General features: G+C 36.9%; 2 protein-coding genes across 4 annotated transcripts in view; both read left to right on the top strand.

Moving 5' to 3' along the window:
• The window catches only part of Apoltp (Apolipoprotein lipid transfer particle), a 36,679-nt gene extending 22,386 nt beyond the window's left edge, over positions 1–14,293 (top strand). Inside the window, exons 35-51 of the mRNA XM_088047406.1 lie at positions 1,945–2,190; positions 2,255–2,479; positions 2,566–2,898; positions 3,252–3,417; positions 3,510–3,691; positions 3,741–4,130; positions 5,599–6,296; positions 6,359–6,470; positions 6,524–6,653; positions 6,707–6,912; positions 6,965–7,118; positions 7,169–7,879; positions 7,994–8,115; positions 8,389–8,500; positions 12,540–12,671; positions 13,591–13,790; positions 14,106–14,293. Coding sequence (XP_087903532.1) covers positions 1,945–2,190; positions 2,255–2,479; positions 2,566–2,898; positions 3,252–3,417; positions 3,510–3,691; positions 3,741–4,130; positions 5,599–6,296; positions 6,359–6,470; positions 6,524–6,653; positions 6,707–6,912; positions 6,965–7,118; positions 7,169–7,879; positions 7,994–8,115; positions 8,389–8,500; positions 12,540–12,671; positions 13,591–13,790; positions 14,106–14,177 — 4,191 coding nt within the window. The 3' untranslated portion in view covers positions 14,178–14,293. The remainder of the gene's footprint in view (positions 1–1,944; positions 2,191–2,254; positions 2,480–2,565; positions 2,899–3,251; positions 3,418–3,509; positions 3,692–3,740; positions 4,131–5,598; positions 6,297–6,358; positions 6,471–6,523; positions 6,654–6,706; positions 6,913–6,964; positions 7,119–7,168; positions 7,880–7,993; positions 8,116–8,388; positions 8,501–12,539; positions 12,672–13,590; positions 13,791–14,105) is intronic.
• A 2,800-nt stretch (positions 14,294–17,093) lies between these two features.
• Positions 17,094–24,537, top strand: part of Ptp99A (Protein tyrosine phosphatase 99A) — a 138,607-nt gene continuing 131,163 nt past the window's right edge. For 2 of the 3 annotated variants that reach the window (XM_088047287.1, XM_088047288.1), the window contains exons 1-2: positions 17,094–17,390; positions 23,514–23,822. In XM_088047287.1, the coding sequence (XP_087903413.1) occupies positions 17,321–17,390; positions 23,514–23,822 (379 nt within the window). In that variant the 5' untranslated portion in view covers positions 17,094–17,320. The remainder of the gene's footprint in view (positions 17,391–23,513; positions 23,823–24,537) is intronic. The other variant, XM_088047289.1, reaches the window with a different exon arrangement.

Genomic DNA, 24,537 nt, shown 5'->3' with positions numbered 1-24,537 from the left:
CAGTTACCCCCATCAAATTAAGTCGACGGATTTCGTCATCATCACCAGAAAATCTTCACACCTATGTCGTTACGATAACTAACAATGGAATAAAAGCGATCAAATTCACCGCAAATTTTAGCCCAACCCATTCAAACCAAACTGCTAACTTGTAACCACTAACACTTTATCGTTACAGACAACGTGCTCACAGAAGACCCCTCAAACTATCCAATTCTACAACTAAATTCAATGAATACATGAGACTACCTTGTCATCAGACTAAGTTGCAGCGATGCGTTTAGTCGTTACATGAAATGCATCTTAGACATTAAAGATAATAAATTCTCTTCTTAACACAAAAACAAAATGCATTTCAAGATGCACGTATTCTAGTTAACTAATTTTTGAAAATATCGACAAATAACATATAATTTCAAACTTCTCAATTTTTCATTTTGGATCTTCTAAACGATAAGAGATGCGTTTGTCAGCGCATGAAACGACAAGTATTTTCTATGATGCATTACAATAAAAAATCCACGTAATAATTCTCTACAAAGAATGAAAATTTGAAAATTTGGGTATCAAACTAAGCACATAAATCAAATCGAACGACAATATTCACATATTCGTGCCACTTCCGGTTATGCCGGAAGAAGTAGTCGACTTGCTTATCTTAAATGGAACACCCCATATATTATTGCATTTTCAGATTCTTCTTCTAAATTAAGGGAATGTGCTCTCCAATAGATCACCAAATTTATTTATAAAAAGTCTACAAAAAATTAAATTGTTACCATTCCAAAGCACGCTTAAAAATTTCGAAAGAAAAGACTAAAATCACTTTTTTTCTATAATTTCAGTAGGAAATGCAAGGTGTTTATAAATGTTTCTAGCATCAAAGGTGGCTATGAAATGTCAAACAAATTTGCCGCTCATTATAAATGTGGGTTTAGATTTTTCAACTGACATTTTGTAATTAACCTCAATCATGGAGCAAAGTAAGTTTTGAGAAGAAAACTGTTCTAGTTGTGGTTTAAAACCTAAAAATCAAAAATTTGGACACAAAACCGTAACTGAGACGTCATTGACGTAAGTAACATTATAAATAATTTTCAAGATAGTTATATTCACTATGAAAACAAAGCGGCAAAGTAGTGCACGACAGGAATTCCAGAGCCACCCTTGATGCTAGAAACATTTATAAACACCTTGTAGGTGTTCAATACATAAAGGCGACACAAAATTTAATTGTACTTGTGATTAGTGTCCAATTACCATGGCAGTTTTACTTACTCGGAAAGAAAATTTAACTTCTGTCGTGCAATTTTTTCAGAAAAATCAAGAGACCTCTGAAATGGTTCAATTTAAGTTTAGCACTTTATTCATAAAGTGACCCCTAATTTAGACGTAGAATCTGAAAACGCAATAATATATGGGTGTTCCATTTAAATTAAGCAAGTTGACTACTACTTCCCTAATTTCAAATTCTCACCCCTTGTAGTTTATGAGTTAAAAGATTAAAAACTAAGTTTTTTTGAAACATGGAATTAGTTTTCAAAAATATAATGGGTAGGGGGTATTAACCTACTGATGGAAAATTTATTAAATTGGCAATCTAGCAACTAAAAAATTTTGATAGTTTTCAAGAAAAACTGAAGGAACTAAAAAATCAAAATTTGTTGACTAGTTTAATTAACCGGTTAATTTAGAGGAAAAGTCCCGTTTATCTTGACGTTATTTTTAATAAATGAAATTTGTGCCCGGATCGGTATAAAAGTAATGCGTGCAACTTAATTATAATGTTGTTTTATGAGTATCTTGATGGTGAAATGGGCTGTGGAGGTCGGTAGTTTGCGCGTCGTTTTCTGGCAAACGTCCATCTAGACGTGCTTGTATCTATGTGCTCCAGTGCGCCCATTTAAGCCCCGTTTAAAAGTAATAAACCGGTAATTTTTGCAGGACAGCAAACATTTACATCTTTATCACTTAAAAAATCTGACAAAATTCAACATCACCGGCAAAATGAACGTGCGAACGAGTTCAACTGGCCGACAGATAGCATTTTCAGCCACCCATTCAAATCGAACAGTTAAGTTGTGGACGAGCTACGACGTGTTAGAGCAACAATTCAAACAGCACTCGCGTCTAGAATTGAGTTCTTCTACTTGGATTGAATACGATCTGGATGTACTCAACAGAACTGTGGTAATAAATGTCGTAAAGCACTCATTCATTCAAAATCGTTCACGGGATCGAAATGTCTTTTCAGAACGAAGACTTCGATTCCCAAGAAGTACAGATCAAGGTTGGTTATCCTCGCAGAAATTTCACGGCAAAGGGTGCTTATAACATAAGTGACTTGTCGCTGTCCACTGATGTCTCTCTCACATGGGATAAAGATAAGAAAACAGTACAAGCGGGACTTGATTGGAAACGTGCTGCTTTACATCGGGATGAACTTCTCTTACAAATCAAACATCCTTCATTTCAAAAGGTATGTTATGTTATGTGTACTTCATCTTCGTCTCGAAGGATTTGCAAGTTACTTTGATAAAAAGACACTTTTTCAATTTTTTTCAGGACGTGACGTTCTTCGGAGAGTACGAATATGACGAGAAAAAATTGCTTGACACTCAATTAACTGTTGATTATTCTCCGAATCCAGAGCAGAGGCTTACATTAGGAGCTCGAATTGACGATAATTCTTATCCATACAGGCATAACTACACCTACAAAGTTTGGGCAATGCATGATGCGACTAGCCTTAATTTAAATACACATGGAGGTTTTTACTGGAATCCCATTGGGTACAGCACTGGCCATTATACCGACTACAAGCGATCCTATCTGCCTTTACAAACAGCAGAAGCATTGGCTCGTGTAGATTTAACCCGCAACGAATTGGAACTAAAGGTTTGTAACAATATTTTCCCATATTTTCGACCCATACTCTAACAAAGAACGGCGTTCAAAACGTAATTTGCTATTGAAAATTTCATGTCTTTTTGATAGCGCTGCATCTAGTCATGTAAATTCATAAAATAACGCTCATACTATTTGGTTTTTCGCCTCAAAATTGTTTATGATAGTTTCCATCTTAGCCTGTTGAGTTATATTCAGTTAAAGCCGTGTCGTGGTTGAAATTGTTTTTTAAGTCCGTCCTTGCGTTTAATTCAATATATGCGCTATACATCGTGGTTAATTTCCTCAAAGCTTAAACTCCACTTAAACTTCGCCAAGTTAGTGACTATATTTCACAATTTTAGAAAAAAGCGGGCCATGAATTGTCATATTTGTGGACAAGGTACGGGGGAGCGTTCCCTACTTACACAGCAAACATATCAGCAAGCCACGAGATGAACAATGCCTCAGGAGAGTTTTACCTCAATTTCAAAGAAAAGTTGGTTCAACTCGACTTTAACATGACTACAGGTATGAATAATTCGCAAAAATAGTAAAGTTTTGTAAAAGACCGTCCCTCCGGCGTTCTGTCACTCGGAATAATATTATTTTGTCGATTCCAGATGGAAGTCAGAGTCTGCACGTGTATGGTGTTATCCCTGATGCCAGAAGCGCCATATTTGATATCTGGCGCGATTACGAGGACATTAGGGTCTCGGACGTTGCGTATTATCTGCGTTTGAATCATTCGAGACTTATCATGTCGAGTTTGCGATGGAGGCCGGACTTAAAGCAGGACATTCTGGTAACACGCACAGGTGGATTATAAACACAACTAATTGTTTACTTTGCAGACTGGTATACGCTCTAGTGTAAAGCAGCTCTACAGCGATGTATTGGAAGGAATTAATAATACTAAACAATACATCAGGGCCGAAACCAGTGATGCAGTGCGAGGAATATGGGACGACGCCAAACCAACAATGGACCAATTTATGAACGATCTTAGAAATCTCAGAGACATTGAAGACGACTTCGAAGAGTTCAAGCTCTTCTTGAACAAATCGTACTACGCGAATGAATTCTACATCAGAGACATTGTCAACATATCCATGATCATGTTTGATGAACTGGCGCTCAAGTCCCATTTTGAAGGACTACCAGCTATAGTTTCGGAGATCTCGGAAATCATGGGAGAATCAGGCACCAAAATAAAAAAAAGCATTCTGTGGGTCATCGAAAAGGTAAGTTCCTTCTTTGTTTTATTTATTTTTCCTAACACTAAAACTCTTAGAAATTATCGAATTATTTATAAACACTTGTCGGAAAACACGCGATGTAAAAAGCTCCGTGGAAACTAATACAAGTTAGACAAGTTAACTTTAAGTTTTCAATATATGTGTTATAAAATTTTGCTGACACCCTGTTTTATGGGGTGGATTTTATGTATTCTTACATAAAGAAAGATATCAACGATTACAATTTTAGGTTGCAAGAAATTCACATAAAGTATTTTCTATGATGTGTTTATGGGTACTAATCGATTCTATAGCTGCACTTTCTACGGGCAAAGTGATAATGAAAATGCCTTACGTGCTCCAATACTAACTTTAACTTATTCAAGAAAGTGGCAATCGTCTGTTTTTTTACTAAATAAAACGGTCTGAGAAATGTAAGAAATTAGAGGGTTATTTATCTCTTATAGAGAGTGAAAACGAATTAATTTCCCGTCTTAAGTGAGTTTATTTATTTTTCGATTGTAAATTGTTTTTCTTCATTCTTAAGCAAGCGGTCCTTTACTATCTCGAATGGTGTGCAAGATTTACGAGAAGACAAGCAAAGCGCGAGGACCCATTTGCGGTTATTAAACATTATGAAGTCAGCTTCCTTTGAAATTATTCTGCTTAATATTAAACAACAAAAATCATGTCTGTCCATTCGGTCATTGCCATAATTCATTACTGAACGATAAATAGGAACATAAAAACACTTTCAAATAAGCGAACGCATTTACCATCTTTTCCGACATTATTTCATTTCCTTTCTCAACTGTACAATGCGCTAAACAATAAATGCAATTCTCGTATCAATGATTCTCACATAATAGCAACGGAAATTTATTTAAATTATGATCTGGTATTAGTCGTCAATTTCTGCAAATATGTGATATCGATTATTTCCAAGCAAAAACTATTGTAATAACGCAATCGCGTGATCTGATGAACGGGTAATTCAAATTTGCTCATGTGAAAGTAGAGTAAAAAATAGCTTCAAAGTAAATCCCGGGAAATATTAGGTTCTTCTACCAAACGTCGAGCCTTAATTTCACATTTCATATGATGAGCGCTGTTGTTGCTGTAGCAGTTCTTTCATCATGACAACCAACATAGGAAGGATTCTATCACAATTTCAATAGCGAAGTTCGTCCGTTAATTACTTCAGCTTAGTATAAAGGATTTCATTAGTCATTACATGTTGAAACTATTTAAATGTCATTCGAAAATTTAATTGCAGAGATGTAGGAAAACCCACGTCTAATGCCTAAAGATAAATATTACTTTGTACTAAGAAAAACACAAATTTCAATTTAGTGTGCGAGCGGTTGATGTAGTCTAGAAGCCAACACTTCCAACATGACGTTCACACAAATCAATGTGTGATATTAATTTAGCCTACGTAAAATATGAAACTTGCATCGTTTTTGTATTTCAGATTAAAATGTACTACAAAAATACAACCGACTTCATTCATGGACTGTTGGATGGCGACCCAATAGATCACGTTTCGGATGCTTTTAAAACTATAGTGGAACAATATGACGCTTTTATTAAAGATTTACACGTTACATTTATACAGTATATGGAGCGATTATGGGCTCAAACATACGCTTTGATTGTCAGCAACTGGTATAAAACACTAGCAGCAATAGAGCCAACCTTCATTAAAATGATTCATTACTTGGATTCGATAGCGTGGAACACGAGCCGGGAATTTTTGGATTTCTTGTACATTCGGACAAACGAGATCATTGAATCTCCGTATTTTGTTAAATTCTCAAATTTCACAAGTGATGTGGACAAATTCTATAAAGACATCACGGGAAATAACACAATAGCTAGCATCACAAAGTACGGAAAGATAGTTTGGAACTTTTTGAAAGAAAAGTATTTCAATATGGTGCCTTTCGGTAAAGAGCTGCAAGATGTGGTTCTTGAAATCGTCGCCGAATTAGAAGGATTGAAAAACTTGCCGTCGATTCAGTACCTAACGATGAAATATGATGAGTTTTATGATAATGCAAAATGGTTGTATGATTATTTCGACATGGAAAGCAGATTGCATAGATTCATGACACTTTTACGACAGAAAGTGATGGATATGTCGCAGACGGCACTGGAAGCGGAAAACAGGCGAGTAAAGAGACAATTTTACTTTATAAAATAAGTGCTTACAATGTTCATGTAAAATTCAGGTACCGCGTGGCGAAAACGAAATTTATTTTCGAACCATCCGAGGGAATCATGCTGCTCGAACAAAAATTACCCATGTCATGGCATGCTTTCAACGAAACTCCTAAATTTCAAGTAAGATTCGATTTATATCACACGTTCTCGTTTTAATGAACTTTTCTTTTCAGGAAATCCCCGAACTTCAAACTATTTATAACATACAGAATTATCTGTCGAGTGCTCGCATCTCTTTCTGGGACTTTTATTACGATTACAGGCCATATACCGAACTTTCAGGTTGGCTACCGCCCTTTAAAGGTCAGTCATCACCAAATTGGGTAAACGTGTCCAATATACACTTTCATTTGCAGCGCAAGCGTTGTTGGTCGGATCAAGATATTATGTGACTTTCGATAGAAGATATTACGATTTTCGCGGAAGCTGCTCATATCTTTTAGCGACAGATTACGTCGATCGCAATTTCTCCGTTGTTGTATCGTACGATAAGAACGCTGAAACACACGAACTGATACTTTTGATCAATAACACGGTTGTCCACGTTAACTTTTTCACAGATGTACGTGAAATGTCGTCTTGCTTTACATCTACTCATATTTATTTCGTTTTAGACCATCAAAGTCGGTAGCAACGGAATAAGATTACCTGTAGAAATTGATAACACATCTTTGTATCTGGAAGATGGCGTCTTCAGGGCAGTAAGCCAAAATGGTTTCACTCTTGAATGCAACATGAAATTCGATCTTTGCGTATTTGAAGTGTCGGGTAAGTTCAAGATTACTTCTCGACAAAATTGACTTGCAATACTTTCTTAGGATGGTACTTTGGTAAAACGGCTGGACTCTGGGGTACTTTAAACAATGAGCCATCAGATGATTTCTTGTCGGCACAAAAAGTCAAAGTTAAACAGAAAGATTTACAATTGTTTACCAACAGCTGGGCTCTCAACAAATGTAAGAGTGAAGTTGGCGATCAGAACATGATACCTCCGGCTAATCATCGCGTGGAAAGTCTTTGCGAAGAGTTTTTCCTCAGTAAATTATCATCACTTACTACGTGTTTCCCGAGAATTCCTATAGATCCGTTCTTGAAAATGTGTCTTAATTACACGACGGAAGAAGGAGCCTGCTCCTCCGCCTTGGCTTATATTAATGTATGTTCTTATTCGAACACACCGCTGCGAGTACCGGACGTCTGTGTAAAATGTGCAAGTTCGAACGGAACATACTTAGCTGAAGGCGAAAGCGAGCATTTAGACGAAGAAAATTTACCGCAAAGTGCCGATATCGTCTTTATAATTGAAGCGAAAGAATGCAACTCCAAATTGAAAGAAACCAAGAACATCGATTCTTTAATCGAGCATCTTCAAATCGAGTTGAATCAGCGTAATTTAAGTAGCAATAGATACAGCGTAGTGCTGTTCGGCGGTGACGGCGTTTACGATGAGCCTCGTAGTCTGGTAGTGAACAGTCGAGTTTTTGCCGATGCCCAACAAATAATACCCTACTTTGACTCAATCCCGACCGGTAAGTAAAATTTTATCACAGCGACTGGATAGATTTAAATTTAACCTGGGAAATGTGCGAGATTTCGTGTTATATTCTGTGAGCGCCTCTAAATGATATGTCGTTTGGTTTTAGGTGACGGAAATTCGGATATTTTCGGAGCCATAACGTTCGCAATGAAATTGTTGTTTAGGCCCGGTGTATCAAAGAATTTCATTTTGATCCCATGTTCCGAATGCAAGGACTATAATATGAAGGTAAGAAAAATAAGAACGCAAATCGATAATAAGAGCCAATTTGGAGATCGGACAGAGTCCTGCACATGGCAGCGAGTGCATCGGACCAATTTTTAAAATTGTGAATAGGTCGCGTACGTGTCGCGTGCAGAACTAGAGGTCAAGTCGATGCAATGGTGGTTTGGTGGAGGAGTCCACTAAATCTGCCCCGACCACACTGGCCTTAATCCAAATCGCTGGCTCGAGACAAGACAGTGGGGTATAACACTGAGTTATTTTGTAATTGCTTTTCAGCTCGACTATGGCAGCGTACACCAGTTGCTGTTAGAGAGCGACGTCACCCTACACATATTAATGAACGAAGAATTTTCACCACCAAAGGCACGGGGCGACAAAATTCCTTTCGGTAAGTATTTTTCTGCGCTATCTTAAACGACTCCGTGTTCAGGGAAAGTTAATTTCGATCGCCGAAGCTTTGAATTTAAATAGCCGACAAATCGTAATTCGAACTTCCCTAAATATATGATGCCGCGTAGAAGACCTAGGGGTGCCACTTGCATCCTACTGTAAATATTTACTATCGGCCCTGATTTATTTAAACGTGTGCAAACCAACTTAAATAGTGATTTCTCATTTCTATAAAACACATTTCATCTATATCTGTCTTGATAACACAAGTCAAATACAAGCAGCTGTCATTCATCAAACCTACCCCCTACAACACTTTCTGACACACCACCCTTCGTCCAAGTATTAAAACTAATTTGATTTTATTACTGTAGCATCTCCATACAGTACTGTGGAAAAATATTTTGTTTTATAACTTGAAAATGCAGAATATTATTCTATTAATTCACTTGTAAAATGCATAAATTTATGGCTCTGGGTACCGCGCAGTTAAAACAACCCCTTTGCCTTGGGTCTTATAAAAATCATCCTATACTGTTTACGTTGCGAGCTTTTCTATTATTCATAGATAAACCTACGATGAAAAAAGTTTATAAAGGTTGAATCCACCTTTTTCAACTTTGGAACTGAATATCGCCAATGGGTTACATGACTCACGCTTTTGTTAAATTGATGAAACGCAAATTCGGTAGTGACTTTTTTAATAATCCTTTGGTTTTTTAATAATCATTGATTGATTAGTTGTTTTCTGTACAAAAATGCAGTAGTTAAAACTCGAACGTAGAAACGAAAATAAAAACTGTCACAGACTGAAAATTGGGTGAACATTTGACGTACCCTATTAAAATCGTCTAAAAACATTAATTATAAAATTCAGACACTGAGCTGTATTCTCTGAATTGATGAAGGGTAAATAACCACTATATTCATCAACCCAGGATTGCTATTTCTCATTTTAAAGATGGAACAGAAGTGAGAACGCGTGCGAAGCCGAGGAGAATCACTAATGAATTCTACCTGAGTGTAATTATGTAAACTGATAACAAAAAAGGAAGTTAGGTAATTATGTTTTTGGCCAGTACTTGAAACTTTTTTGCTGATAAACTCATTAGCGCGCATCACATTTTGCGTTAACTACCATATTAGACCCGAAATTTAGGAAGCGAAAGCTGTAGTTGTTTACTTGAAAAAAACTAAAAATGAACAACAAGTTTAGACTTTAAAATGGACAATTTTCCTTTCGTTTCTTTGTGGTAAATTTTTATTCGAAGCGCATCTTTCGTTAAATTTGGCTATTTGAGGTGCAGTCGTGTTAGGAAAGGGGTGCATTAAAAGTGCGATTTTTGCTTGGCATGATGTGTCCCCTGGAGTTATAAAATGCGGGTTCTTCTCGCACAGATTTAATCTCAACGTATGTGGCCGTGATTTTGCAGATAGTGTAAACAAATAGCAATCTCCAGTAATATACACTTTTCGTGCACGTGCTGCGCTATTCACATTACAAAATGTGACCCCACGGTGTCTTTGCAATGGCCCAGCGGCGAACAATTCCTGTATCTTGGAAATTCATTGTATCTTATAGTATAACACACATATACGCGTGTCGTAAGACCGAGAGATTCGACGCAAATTCATCGTGGAGCCGTTAATCTATTGTGTCGTCCATGGAAAATAATAGAATACGCGCCGTTAATAACAAATTTGCATATGAAATAATTTGGTTTAGTGCATGTTGTGCCCGGTTGAATGTATATACGCGCCGTTAAATGCTCGGTCCTTTCGAGCTTACTTGCAAAAAATTTATTTTATCTTCATACCTGAAACTGGAACCACATTTGCGCATTTTTAACAATCCGGCTGCATTATGCATGCAGACTCAGTCGGTAAATCTCGGAAACGAGCGTGGAAGAATTGCGGCTTGCATTTGTATCGAATGATGGGATTATGCAGGTGCGGGTTAGAATTTTTGCTAGATGATATAATTGATAACAAAACTTGACTAATTAATTAGTATCAGAATTCCGAGTAAAGTTTGCTTGTTCTAGATTCTGAACGGAATAGGTAAGCGTCTACTATCTGATAGAACCACGTAAACTCGATAACTAGGCGTCTCTAACCTACACTATAATTTCGCAGAGCAATACGTAATGTATGCCACACACCGGTGCATCCAAGCGTCATTTGCCGTTATTACAAATGTTGACTTTAACCACAATGGTTAATATATTCATTCTCAACGTATAATGCACAGACCTGACAACGATTGGGCAGTCTCTGGTCTCTGGAAATGGTTTTCAACCACGCGCGACCAAAAAAGAAAGCGACTTCTCCTTTCCTACTACTTTTACAATTTTAATCCCACGAAATTTACCACCACCCATAATGCCACCAAGGTCTATGAATTATAAATAAAACTTTAAGAAATATCAAATATTAAAGTTTCAAATTGAAGTAGTCAATAATCGATAAAGTATGTTCCGGTCTCTAAATGTATTTCAACCACATCTGACATTTCTTATGGATTTTAAGATGCTTGAACATACATTATCGATTATGTCCGGTCCTCCTGACCTTTTTCACAATGGACAACGCACAGTTTATTGTTCTACACATCACGAAATAGACAACAAAATTATTTCACTCGCTTTTCCACCACAATGTCAGAAGTATCATGGGGATTGACCAGTCCCGGAAAGATACTTAGCGAAACAAAATCGAACAAATCATATCGTTTTAATACCGAGACTGACTTTTGATTAATAATTGAAAACCTGAAGCGGTTGATTGTTTTTTCTACTTTTTCTAATTGCAGCGTTTACGGCGATTGAAAATCAAACAAAAAGTTTCCTAACAAAACTAGTCACATTCGAAATAAAAGCATCAATATTTGTTAGTTTGCAATGTAGTTCAATCGACAAATTACTTATTTAAGTCGCGGTTCAATACGAGCTAAGCAATATTTCCCAAATGCAACCATTAATCCCCACAGTTTGCTAACAAGTTCGATAATTTAAAAAACGCAGAATCGAGAGCATTATTCCATGAATTTTTCAGATTTTCTGGAGTGCAATCATTATTGTGTAACAGTATCGTGTTACATAGTTTGAATATATTTGGGAAATGTTGTTGTAAAAACGTGTCCTGTGGAAATGAGGATGTGTAAGCCGGCGATTGAGATTTCTTGAGAGGTAAAGTCTTATTGTAAAGCAAAGTGCACCTTGAATGGAAAAAATGCCTCGAACTTGTCGAATTTGGAACTGTTCCAATCCAACTGTCAGTTTCAATCGCGCTCTTGATAATTGATAAAGATAGACGCAAAGAAATGTCGAAACGCTGAGCATCCTGAAAGGTATTTCCAGTGATCCGGAATATTGCATGGTCTTTATCGTTAGTTTGACGTGATTATTTAAATTTATCGCGTTGCTCGTGGTTATCCCACAATGAAAACTTTGTATCTAAATGTCTGCTAATGTTAAATACGAGCGTATAGTAATTTCCATAGAAATGATGGAACTGTCCCAGCTGTCGTCACTGTAATAATAATGAAGTTACTCACACGAGATTGTCGGAATTCCGTTAATATTCCGTTACAAAGCACAGGAAAAGGATTTAATGACCATTGCATAAAACACGAAACATGAAAGTGGCCGGCTGTGCCTACCGAGACTATCGGATAACGAAATAAAATTCGGATGGTTTGGTTGTCGGTCGACGTGTTGCTGGCAATGACGTCAATTTGGAATGACCCTTTTCTTGTTTTCACATAACGGTCGTTTGGTTTTGTTTTAATGTTTGAACTATGAGATCGATGTTGAGTGTTAAAACTCAACGCCAGAAGATAGACACTAGCAGGAAATTGTTGGCCAGTCGGTACCCTTTAGAATATTTAGTTCCTTTGAAGGTCTCATGAGTATATTTTGAGTCGCAAAAAACTGACATGGATGTTAAATTCATTTAAATACCGTGTATAATACGCTCTGAAATTTTGATTTGACAGTTTATGGACAGTCTTTTTATGTTTAAATTTTATGTTTCAGGGATTGACAGGACAACTGCATATACTAAAAAGGATACTCGTGGGCTTATGGGCGACGCGGCTTTACGAAAGCAAGTCAGCCTCCGAAAATCTACCCTGGGCTACTGTGCGCCTCTAGCGTTTGAAACTAATGGTAAGTCTGTCTCTGTCGAGTTGAATATATCCGATGCCATGGCACATGTAGTCCGAAATGGGCCATTCTCTCGGCGCGCCGCCGGTCAGGATCCAAGATAAACCTGATGTTCGCCGGCTACCGCCGTCACCCGTCTCCCATATTCGCAGGACTCAGAGCGGATCCTCGATTCCGAGACTTCGATAGACGCACGCAACGTTTAATGGATATCTAAAGAAAACCGATGCTTTCCTCCTTTATTTTGAAAGCTTCTCGCACTTTAAATGTTTACATTGGAGTGATCCTAATATTTACTAGTTCACAAATTCCGACCGTCTGATCGTGCACCCACATCACGCGTTTATGAATGCTAGCTTGTCTCTGGCGTCATATGTAAATTACCGTTCATTACGCCACCGTTCTATTAAATTAATCGCTTTATATCGATAATTCTCTGGATATAAAGCATTTACGAAGCAGGAAGAGACCCTTTGTTTGGCGATAGGGGTGTCGACGACGTATCTATTCTCAATTCGTGGCGAGCACTCAGCCATCGTGCCCTACGGTCTACGGTTAAGGTTTCGATCTATCGAATCGCAATCTGAATTCGAATCCAAATGTATGTCCTCACCTGACCACCATCTATACATCTTACTGAGTGATAGATTCAGAGTCGGCTCCAGGTACACTTTTTCCCGCGACGAATAAATTTAAATCTTTAAGTCTAAAACCGACTTCACAAGGGCCTCTCAACTCTTGCAAAGAAAAATTTTCATACAGTACAACTGCGTAACCAACAGAGAACTCGAATAACCTTGACCGTAACTTTGCCTTCTGTTCTATAAAGAGAAACCCTTACGTTTAAGTTAGACCCTGGATATTGATGTATCACCTCAAAGCTGGATGGTCTAGCAACTAACTCGTTCTGGTACGTTTGCAGGAACCGTTTTCAACGGGAAAAACTTGCAGTCGGACAAGAAAAGCAACGTCAAGAAGTTCGCCACAGTTTTCGGAAAACGCGTCGCTGTCACCGCTAGACCGACAAAATGTATGGATTGTGAATGTACAGCTTTTGATCACGGAGTTTCTTACATGGAATGCCAACTTTGCACTTATCCAACCCGAACGAACAGTGATTACGTAAGTATACGCGCCCTGATATACCTATTAAATCGTCGCCTTCAACCGCACGCGCTGCGTTTTGTAATCCTTCAGTCCAACAAATGGTACTTCTCTAGAACGGGATTGCCACTAAGTTGCCCGTTGCTACTTCTCATGTCTCACGCCCACTCTCAATTCAATCCAGAATTTATATCCTCACAAAATTTATACGACACTTCGTTGTCGACCCTTTTTCAAACTATTCATTTTCTACTTTATACTGTTCACTTTGCTTCAATCTTTCTCGAAAAAAACCTTCTTTAAAAATTATTAATTTTTCGTTCTTGTTTTCAGTTGTTCAATGATGATCTAGCGTTGCCGTTATTGCAACCTGCCGATGATTTGCCATCGATGGAAAGCCGATGATTTAGTTAAAAAATTACGCGCGCTTACTTATTTATCTGTATGAACATTATTTATACTTGTCGAGTAAATTTGGTTACCATGTAAATAGTAATAAAAAATTTAACTTAAAACTCCAAGAGTTACACTTCATGTACCTTATTGCCCCTAGCCTTTCCTAAGATAGCGATTGTTAAGCTGACAGTGATGTACGAGAATAATTTAGGTGATGTATAATATAATAAATAATAAAGGTTGTCAGTTCGGATATTAAGTAGGGTCGGTTTATGGGACTTGTACATGAGCTTAGTCACTGCGCCACCGGAATCCTGAACTAGTCCCACACACGCGTTCACTATTTATGAAGAGTATTTGTGTAGAGTTTCTAATTATGCACAATCTTCATTAAACACATATTTGTGATGCCAGGAGGAATATTCCGGAGCTTCAGCGCATTTACAGACTTTCAATAATTACTCGGAACTCAGCCTGTTCACAAGTCAGAGATTACGTTCCCTATATTGCACCAGTTCGTCGTTTTTTTTCTCTACCGAATACCAAAACTTGCATTCTATTTCCTTAAATATTCCTCCGCCTCGGAAACCCATAAATAATTAGCGATTCCATAATATAAAGTGCAACAACGTCAAACGCCGATTCATGTGAAAGCGGCGTGTGGAAAAATCGCACTCATTAATGATTCCAGATCTAAAATGTATTACGATCGACTTTTATTATTCAATGCAATTCAATTTCGTTCGTGTTCGTGGAGAAGTTCTGATCGTGAAAAACACGAAAGCTTTGGATCCTATCTTGCTAGTTTAAGTACAAACAACGGAAGTTGAAGTTTGCATTAATGATCCAATTGTTTATTTTTCCAAGATGACATTTTGAAAAATTGGAACATTAGTATTCAAGTGAAGGCAGCCAGACAAACCTCGGAAAGAGGTTGAAAGTCAACCCTCGCGGGAGTAGAGAGAACAATCTTTCGCATGACAACCAGCTTGAGTTTGCAGCAACCGTCGCCTCACTCAAGAAGGTTCAATTCTCGTCACCTAGAAATTGAAACTAAAATACATAATAAAAACTACCTGCACTGTGTTAGAATTCAGCGACGCGTCGCTCGTGAAAAATTGGCTTACACGAGCAAAAAGTAATTAATTCAAAACTTCAACTATGGACACAGCGTGAACCGACCTATAACATTATATCTAGACACTGCAATTCTTGAGGTAAAACTGGGTTACTTACAAAGGTGGTGTGCGCGAAGTTGAAGAGTAAAGTAGTGATTTATTTGCACCAGGTATGAGAGGACAAGCTTATCTTTTGAATGATGGTCCTTGTTAAAAATCCGTAGCCTATTAGGATGTCGGTGGGGAGTACGCTGGCAGAAATACGGCTGCCCTGAACACTGCCCCCCCGTCGACCGTCCCGTAGTGATGCTGCCCTCTCTTGCTCCGTTTTCAACCTGGCGCGTGACAGAAGAGTTCAATCGTATTTGTGCAAGTACCGGAATGCGAGCTTGCACTCAGAAAGGCAAATTGAACGACTGCATACGTTCCGTAAAAAATGAGGTTCCCGTCCGCATCCCAATTTTATGACTTTTAATACGTTTAAGAATGCGATATAACAATGCCTTGTGTTTTACTAAGCCGTAGGTCGCGGAACCTCGGATTATCCATACAGGAAAGTCGTTAGTTCTTTACGGCTGCTACATCAGCTAAGATATCTAACTCTCTCGAGTTGAAGCAATTTAACAATCTATTGTACCGGAACGATATGCCCTACCTAACTAAACCATAATGTTAAAACACCCCAATTGATTCAATTTTACCCAAGAGGGTCGGAATAAAAATGTTTTCGATCCCCTCTCTTTCCAAACTCTATTTCTTCTTCTCTAGGTATGGCATAGCAGCAACACGGACGAGCAAGCTGGGAGCTATTATTGGATTCGTCGTTAACATAAATCATTTTGAAACAATTGTGAAGAAAAGATCATATCTCACAAAAGGTGTTAAGTTTTTGACCTCAAAATAATTGCCGGGGTAGTTAGCAAAAGCTTAATTTATAGCAATAATAAGACTGCAAAAAAACAAAAAACTAGATCTGGGAAAGTAACAAACACAATTTATCTCCGTTTACAGTTTAAGCTCCTATTAAAATTTAAGCTGGACTTAAAATCTTTGTTTGACATCCTCGCATTTTCTAATTTGCAAATATTTTATCGATTTTAGACGGGTTAACGTATATTGCAAAAAGCATTTCCTGTCAGGATAATACGAAAGTGATGAAAGCTAGGAATTTTTAATTTACTGTTGAAAACTATGAGTAATTAAAATTTCAAACCGTCTCATGTGTCATTTTAAAAAGTTATCGTTGAAGTAATATTGATGAATTACAGAACCCCAAAAAAAATAGTCGACGAAGGAGAAAATTTGTAATCACAGATAATATAAAACGCAAACAATTTTTGGAAGCATTTTCATAAGTCAACATCGTAAAGTTTCTCTTTGTAGTCCGTAAGTACCAAAGCTTGACTGTACAACTGATTGATTTATATATCCTGTTTTTCGCAATAAGAATAAATTTCGAAATAGCTTTCTTTTTGGGGTACTTTTGAAAGTTTAGGGTCTTTTGGAGAGTGGATATGTTCGTGGTGGTTGTGGCAGTCGTTCGTGTTTTGAGCTTAGTGCAATGGATTTTGTAGGGTTTGTCGACGTGTGAACACCTGAGGGTTAGTTATGAGGGCCCGATTGCCGATCTCACTTACAAGTTGAAAATCGGTGCCGAAACACGGATTCGTTTACGCAAAAGATCCGCGGGGCACGAGCTGGTGGCGGCGAGGGTGCGCGAAACCGCGCGTCTTAGAGCGCACGCCTGCAATCGTGAGGAGGGAGAATGAGTCGGGGGCGGCAAAGCCGGCGGCTATGTGATTTAGTTTCTACCCTCTCCACGCGATGTCCGCACAACTGGTGTTCGCTGGTAATATTGGGAAACGTCAGTACACTTGCACACGCGACCCGATGCTAAAAGAAGCGCGCTATTTCGCTCTCGATTAATTCGGCCGATAAATGTGTTTCGGTTGTCGGTGCTTCGGAGATGTGACAGTGCGATTAGGGATGATGGCATGTGCGACTTGGCTGTGCTAACTTGGTGCAGTCGGCACTATGTGGACGTTTCTCTGCTATTTTACGGTCCTCACAGCGTGGATCTTTGCGTACGAAAAGCGCATCTTCGGTAAGGCACGCTCAACACGACCTCTTTTATACCAGAGCTACACGTGATTTCCGTTGATCATTAATTACAATTATTAATCCAAGTGTTTCCACTTTGGTGTTTTGGGAGAATTTCATTCAGTGTTGCCGCGAAAATAAATGCATCGCCGGAACCACTTTCAAACATTTGCTTCGTGACAATGGTTTCAATAACCAAAATGTAAAAGATTCATTGATATAAATCACACAGTGTGAAGATAAAGGCGCTAAGTTATCGCGTCTAAAAATCGAGAAACGACGGATAACCAAGCTTTATCTTTATGACGTTGTCGCGTCTAGTGTCTCTTGTAACGTCGTTTCCTTAACCCTAAATCATTTAATACGTTTTTAATGATAATGCATCACTGAAATTAATCGCTGCTATATGATATGATCAGAGAATACTAGTTGTCATAACCAATTACATAGTTACCTTTATTGGGGCACCACATTTCGAACACAAATATCAAACAAATCTCTTGATCCGTAGACTAAGGGCATAAAACTAAATTTCCAACGGCTACCGGAGAATAATTCGCTGAATCAACACATTTCCATCGATATCCATTAAGACCTAATGAAATTGAAACAGATTTGTGTCACGTGTATATCACCAAAATTGACAAGATATTAAACATGGCCTTGTCATATGTCGTTTTTTACACACGCGTGCTTTCTGGAAGATATACGAATCAAATATGTATTAAACATGCCATTTGATGGAATTAACTTACCAATTGTGTTACACACGAAAGCTTAATATCCTCACACTGGCAAAAATGCGGAAAACCAAAAACTGCTCTTATTTATATACTTTTAAATCTCTTTCATCCAATCAAATTTCTAAAACGAAAAAAAAACGCGCAACACTTAAACATCCAAGCGTTTCTACCTGGTTTTATCCCAAACATAAAACAAAATGCCACCATCTTCATTTAAGTCTGGCACAGAAAAGCATGCCTGTTAAAATTGCCCTTTACGTTTATGGCCTTATTATTTTTAACAAACCACTCGGAAGCTGTAAATTACCTAAAATATTTTGGCGCTTCCAGACTCAGCTGAAATCTGCCCTCCTCTTCCCAAACAAATCACTGTTTACATACAAGAAAAACCACTTTTTCAATTTAAATTTTATTTTCTACGTGGACAAGCAGCAATTGGATTAGTCTTGTTAAACAATACGTTAACGTTGTCAAAAAGTTTCATTAAATTCGTGCGAAAAGGATGAAGCTTTATAAATTCAAGGCACGTGATCGTCTTCTTACAACAACTCCCCGAAACTATTTCTGAACAATCAGAAAAATTATTTCCCCCAATTGGTCTGCGTCATTTTCTCACCGAAAAACATTTCGCCGGAGCCGACGAGTCAGGAATGCTTTGTTTAAACAAACGTGAACAGATTTTCAGTAGCGCTACACTTTGAAAAGGATTTTTTTTAATTTCAGTTTTAAGATACTAAAAGAATGTTATGGCTCTATATTGAAGGCTGTGTTACATGTAGCATGAATAAAAGTTCGGCGGAAGTTTTACAGCAGCGCTTTAACGGTGGAATATAATTAGAGGTGGTGTTAAAAGAACAAGACTTTGGGTAGAATTGGGCAAACAAACGAAATTCTTGGGAAATAGGGTAATTATTTGCAAAGTGAGTATGAATGCGGCATTTTCAAGAATTATGCTTAGGAAATAACATCGAAACTGCTGTGGTAGCAACATATATTACGGAGACAAATGGGTGTAGAACGAGAACTAAGTGAAACAGTGGACTGAAATAGGTGAGAGCGGAGAAATGTGTGGAATTAGCCTCGAATATAGCCAATGAAAAGAGGATCCGACCGCGCCAAAAACTTACAACAGCCGTCGGATCTCAAATAAATATACCTCACACTTGGATGCACCATTTCTTACCCTCTGTTTAATACCACTTTCTCATCTTTTTATCCCGGCTTGATAACAGATAACTTACTACTAAGAACACCACAGGGAGACTCTTCTCTAACTCGCTCGTCTTCTCCAAACTTTATTATATAATTATACTCTCTTTATGTATAATAATATTATCTACACAATCAATTACATTGTTTTCTGACAAAGCAAAGGCCCTTTCATCCTTCTGCACAATGCTGATGCGTAATAATGCACGGGCCATATCCTCTTAACGTCAAATATTTTCTTTGTACAAAGAAACACTCAAATTAATGTTGGGTATTGATTTAAAAAAAAATCACTCCCTTTTTACATGATTAACTTCACAACTGTTAACAATAAATTAACACGTGTCGTTTAATTTTAAACTCGACGGATTTAACCCGTTTGAAACAAATCATCCATTCCGAGAACACTGTAAGTAAATTGAAGATTCCTCCCATCCTGCAGGGCGCCGAAGAATTTTTAATCTTTTCCTGGCTGAGCTTGATCGATAGGTCATTTGACTGTTAGAAACCCCACCGTTCTGACAATAAACGAATTATTGATGAAGACAGAAACTGTTGTGGTTCAGTTAATCCAAGGAAATGAAATTAACATAATATTTAGGTGTCGACCTACGACAATAACTACCACATCAATTTTCGTCAAATTATTTCCTCTTGGCCAAGCATAAAAAATAATCATGGAACAATAATCATCAACACGTGTGAAAAAGGTCAGCAGAAATTACACTACGTAGAAAAATGGCGAAATAATGTGTTGTATTTAACGTCGTGATAGCGTACTCCGCAAATATTGTGTGGTTTTTACGACATAATATAACATTGATTTTCTAGAAATTCTTTCTTTGCTTTGTGAAACTGGACTCGAAGTTCTTTCAATTGGAAAATCTGCCTACCACCACCACTGACTACGACAAAGACTTAAGAAAATCGACCAAAACGTATTATCCACAAAGATACGAGGGTGCCACCCCAAACGTATTCCCCCAAAATCCAAGACATTTTTCTGTCTTCATTTATATTTACTTGTCAAAGCGATTGCCTTCATAATTTGACTGAAAACTTTTTGGAGGCAGACACTAAACATCGAACTTTCTACTCATATAACAGAATTGACCTCAGAATAAGAATGTTAAGGAGGATTATATTTAAGCAACATGGGGAGAGAAGTGTGTTAAGACCTACAAATCACAGATTTAGGATCAAAAACTCCAGAAGACTCTTCCGCCCAATTCACGGTAATGAAAAATGCAGGGGATATTATGTTGAAGAACGAAATAGAAGTTTATCTCTTATGATTTAATAAATAATAAATTGTGGTCTACCCTGGTGCTATTACCAAAATTACACCACTCAAAACTGACGTAATCAAATATTTGAAACAATTACAGCGCAAGGAAAAACCGTATAAGGGTTTGGGAAGACTTACAACTCGCATTGGTATTTACATATAAATTGGAGAAATTGGACTGCTGATTTTCCGAGTTGGAATAAAATTTATTGAAACCAGAATTTACCACAATAACCAAATATTATGTGAAACATATTTTGTTGCGTTGTATAGATTAAATGACTGCTGATGTTTATCGAAAGTGTTTATCTACGATGTACAATCGTCATGATGATTGTAGCAAATATATTCATTTCGTTGCCGCTTTGGGGAAAATTTCATCGATAATATCCGATCCACGGAACTGGGATAATTTCATGTTAACCGAAATGATGAAGCTGATAGAAAAGTTCTAATTATTGAACATATGTACGAAGAATCTCGGTATGAGAAAAATGCCAACACAAAACCTTCTATATTTTCTTTTTATAAAAGATGGTCGTGTTCCTTCAAGATGAAGTGTATTATATTTTCTTGCCTAATAGGCCATCCATCACTAGTCAACAAACTTATGATCAATGTGATGAGATTTTCGTTGTAACAGAAACAATATCTGAGACACTAAAGTGACATCCTTTTTGATGAGATAACGAATACTATCCGACGGTAAATGTTCACTTTATTTTTACAAAAAATAACAACAGAATTTTAATAAAAATCCAAACTTGAATTTTCAAAAATATTTTCAGAGTTAAGTCAATTATTATTTGCTTTTAGTGGTGAACCAAGTAAAAGTTATTGAGAAAGCTATTTTAATAAACTTTCTCAAAGGTTTATGATTAGATTTGAAATTAAATAACCGATCTTTGGCGACTACCCGAAACTTCAATCGCTAATTTAGTTATTTGTTGACGTACAGAAAATATGAACACGGTTTTGAATTTAACGTTAAATTCTGCATACGATGAGTACCCATAACTTAAATTTGATCTAAAAATCAGAAATATATCGACCGAAAAAGATTTACATAGTTGGGAAAAAATTGAATTTTTTTTTTTATTAGTATACCTTATTGGTAAAAGCTGTTTCATTTTAGAAGCGACTGGTGGCAGAATGGCTTTATGCAAATTATTAATTATTATTGCAATAGCGTGTTGAAGCAAAGTCCGGGAAGTAATTGGAGGAAATTAGTTGTTTCTTTAATAAACGGTCCTGGAAAATGATAGAAGTGCTTTTACCAATGGCTACTAATAACACTACTCATGTTCAAAAACACGTCATATTTTGTCATGAATAAATATGTAATGAATATAACACGCATTCTTCAAATTTTCAGTATTTGAATTTTATATATAAACATGTATTTACTAATAATATTGTACAGATCAGTCAGTTTTTCCATCATTGACAGTTGAAAATATTTATGAAAAGATAACGAAATAAAAAGAATTTTTATAGACCCTTGCATGTCATGTGACAGGTTATGAATACAGAGAAGATATCCTTCCTAAGAGTAGCATACGTCAATAAAAAAGAAATTGAAGGTGCGCTTGCACAAGTAAATAAAAACATTACGAAAATAAAATGCAAGTCAACAACAGAAAATTCCTACGCAAAAATAGACATTTTAATAAGCATATAGTCTCTGGGAAGGAAAAACACGGAAATCTGTTGATTAATGTTTATGCTTTGACTGAAAATATTTTCAAGAAAAAATACCAAAAAAACCTCAAAGAGAAAATCAACTTTTCATTTATAAATAAAAAATGTTGGAAATGAGCTAAATTATCATGTATGTACAATGAGAAATTATCCTTCAATTCACAATTTCTTTGAAGTGTGTAACATATTTCTACTTTGGATTGTGATTAATTTCAACATAATAATCCTCAGCGCAGCTCCACTTTTCAACTAGGATTGAAAACAACAATCTATTTTTATTGTAAAACTCTCACCCACATTTTAGTTAAAAGAGTTAGAAATTGAGTTGATAAGTGAGATTAAAATTAAATTAAACTTGGTCTTGGATAGGTAATTAAAAAAATATTGACTTGAAATCACTATCGATTACCTAAGCTTGAATGTAGGGCAACGTTGCCGGAAATTTCAACAGGTAAAAGAATATCGTCGAGTACGAAAGAAAAAAGAAAAACAATGTGAATATTGTTAAATATGCATGAGGCGAAAGGGGTATTATTGCAGACGCGGTGTATCAAAGCTCAAAAAACAGCTCAGAGTGTAACAAGAGGAATGTACAATCTGCAAATTTAGTAGTTAAGTTTGGAAAACTCCCTTAAGTATCCGAGGTCTACGGAGAGAACTGATAGGATCAGAGAGAAGGCTTCTTGCTTAGAATTTTATTTTGTGAGGAATCTGGAGAATTTATTTGCATAACGTTTTATAAATAAAGAACGCGAGTCAGATGATTGATTTTTAATAGGTTGCTCGGGGACGCCGCATTTCGCAGGCGTAAAAGGCAATTTTGACCTTTGAAATGTTGGTGCAAATTTGAGTTTTTCTAAAAAAAAACGTCATTTAAAGTATATTACAGATTCCAGGATCAATATTACTATCGCAAATCAAGCCGTCTCAATGTGAGGAGCATTTCAGATATGACGCTTCTGACATTTATATTGCTTTTTGTGTTTGATATAGAAATGTGAGTATTGTAAACATTGTAATATATCTCGCGGTCCTTTGCCCGAGGAGTTTCTTTGCGTCTAAATTATAATGGCGTTTTATTGCGTAAATGACAACGAAGTTATAGTATTAATTAATCATGTAAGCGTAGTATCGCATTTCCATCATAAACTGCACAGTTCACTGTCTTGTTTGTTTTATTTTGCAGACGTAACGAACCTGCCTGTCCAAAGTATCATCATCAAAGCGGGCGAGAACAAATCTCTTGCTTGTCCTGGAGTAAACGAACACTCTTTAGTGTTGGCCTTAGAATGGCTCTCCTTAACTCACCATGTCAAGCTTGTGGAGTTCATGAGTGATTCTACTACGGTCTGGGATAATCAGCATCGCATCACACTTCTTCCTGATACCTTCGGATTAAGTTTTCACCCCGCAATTGCCGAGGACAGTGGTGACTATGTTTGTTTAGTTAATAGCAGACCCAAGCCGGACGGAATCGTTCGTCTCATAGTCCAAGGTATGACACAAAAACTTCCCCAATTCTTCCGCCCAATCACGGAACTCTCCCAATTATATGTCCGTCTCTAAATAGCCTCAACTTTAATTATTTAACAAATCTCGGTTAAGAGGACCTCGTTCTGCCACATCTGCTTGTTTGCTCACAAACTGCGGTTTAGTCTCATTACTGTTATCGCAAACTGTACAGATAATGTTGCATAAGATGAGAAAATTTGGTCAATTTTAACAACTTTCTCCGCAGAGAGGGCGCAACGAAAACTTCACAATGAGAAGCAATGTATTATTTTCTTTTTTAACTCTTTAAATCGACTCGCAGCCGACGAAAGTCTAACGACCTTATAAATCATCCCTCTGAATTTCACATTACATGTTTCTTTTGTAATATTGACTTTTCCGGTACGAGGAGTCAAGCGCAAAATGGAAATTAATAAAAAATTTAATATACACATTTTACTACACATCAAACATGTCCCACTAATAACGAAAACCCGGTTTACATTTTAATAACATCTTCACGCCTAAATATTTCAAAACATAATCACCACCCTTATATTAAACTCAAGCCTTATAAAAATACTAAATCCGGTTAAAGCATATTTACGTCCACTCTCCTAAAAAAGCTAAAATCAACGAATTAATATTTACAAAAAACAGAAACTTTCTAAAAGCAATGTTAAACATACACTGCCTGAATTTTCCACAAATTGATTTTA

This window comes from Gnatocerus cornutus, chromosome 10 (assembly GCF_029298725.1).
Source record: "Gnatocerus cornutus isolate USDA-ARS CGAHR chromosome 10, icGnaCorn1.1, whole genome shotgun sequence".
Lineage (NCBI taxonomy): Eukaryota > Metazoa > Arthropoda > Insecta > Coleoptera > Tenebrionidae > Gnatocerus > Gnatocerus cornutus.
Note: the sequence above shows the minus strand (reverse complement) of the source record. Positions and strands in the feature narration are given on the sequence as shown.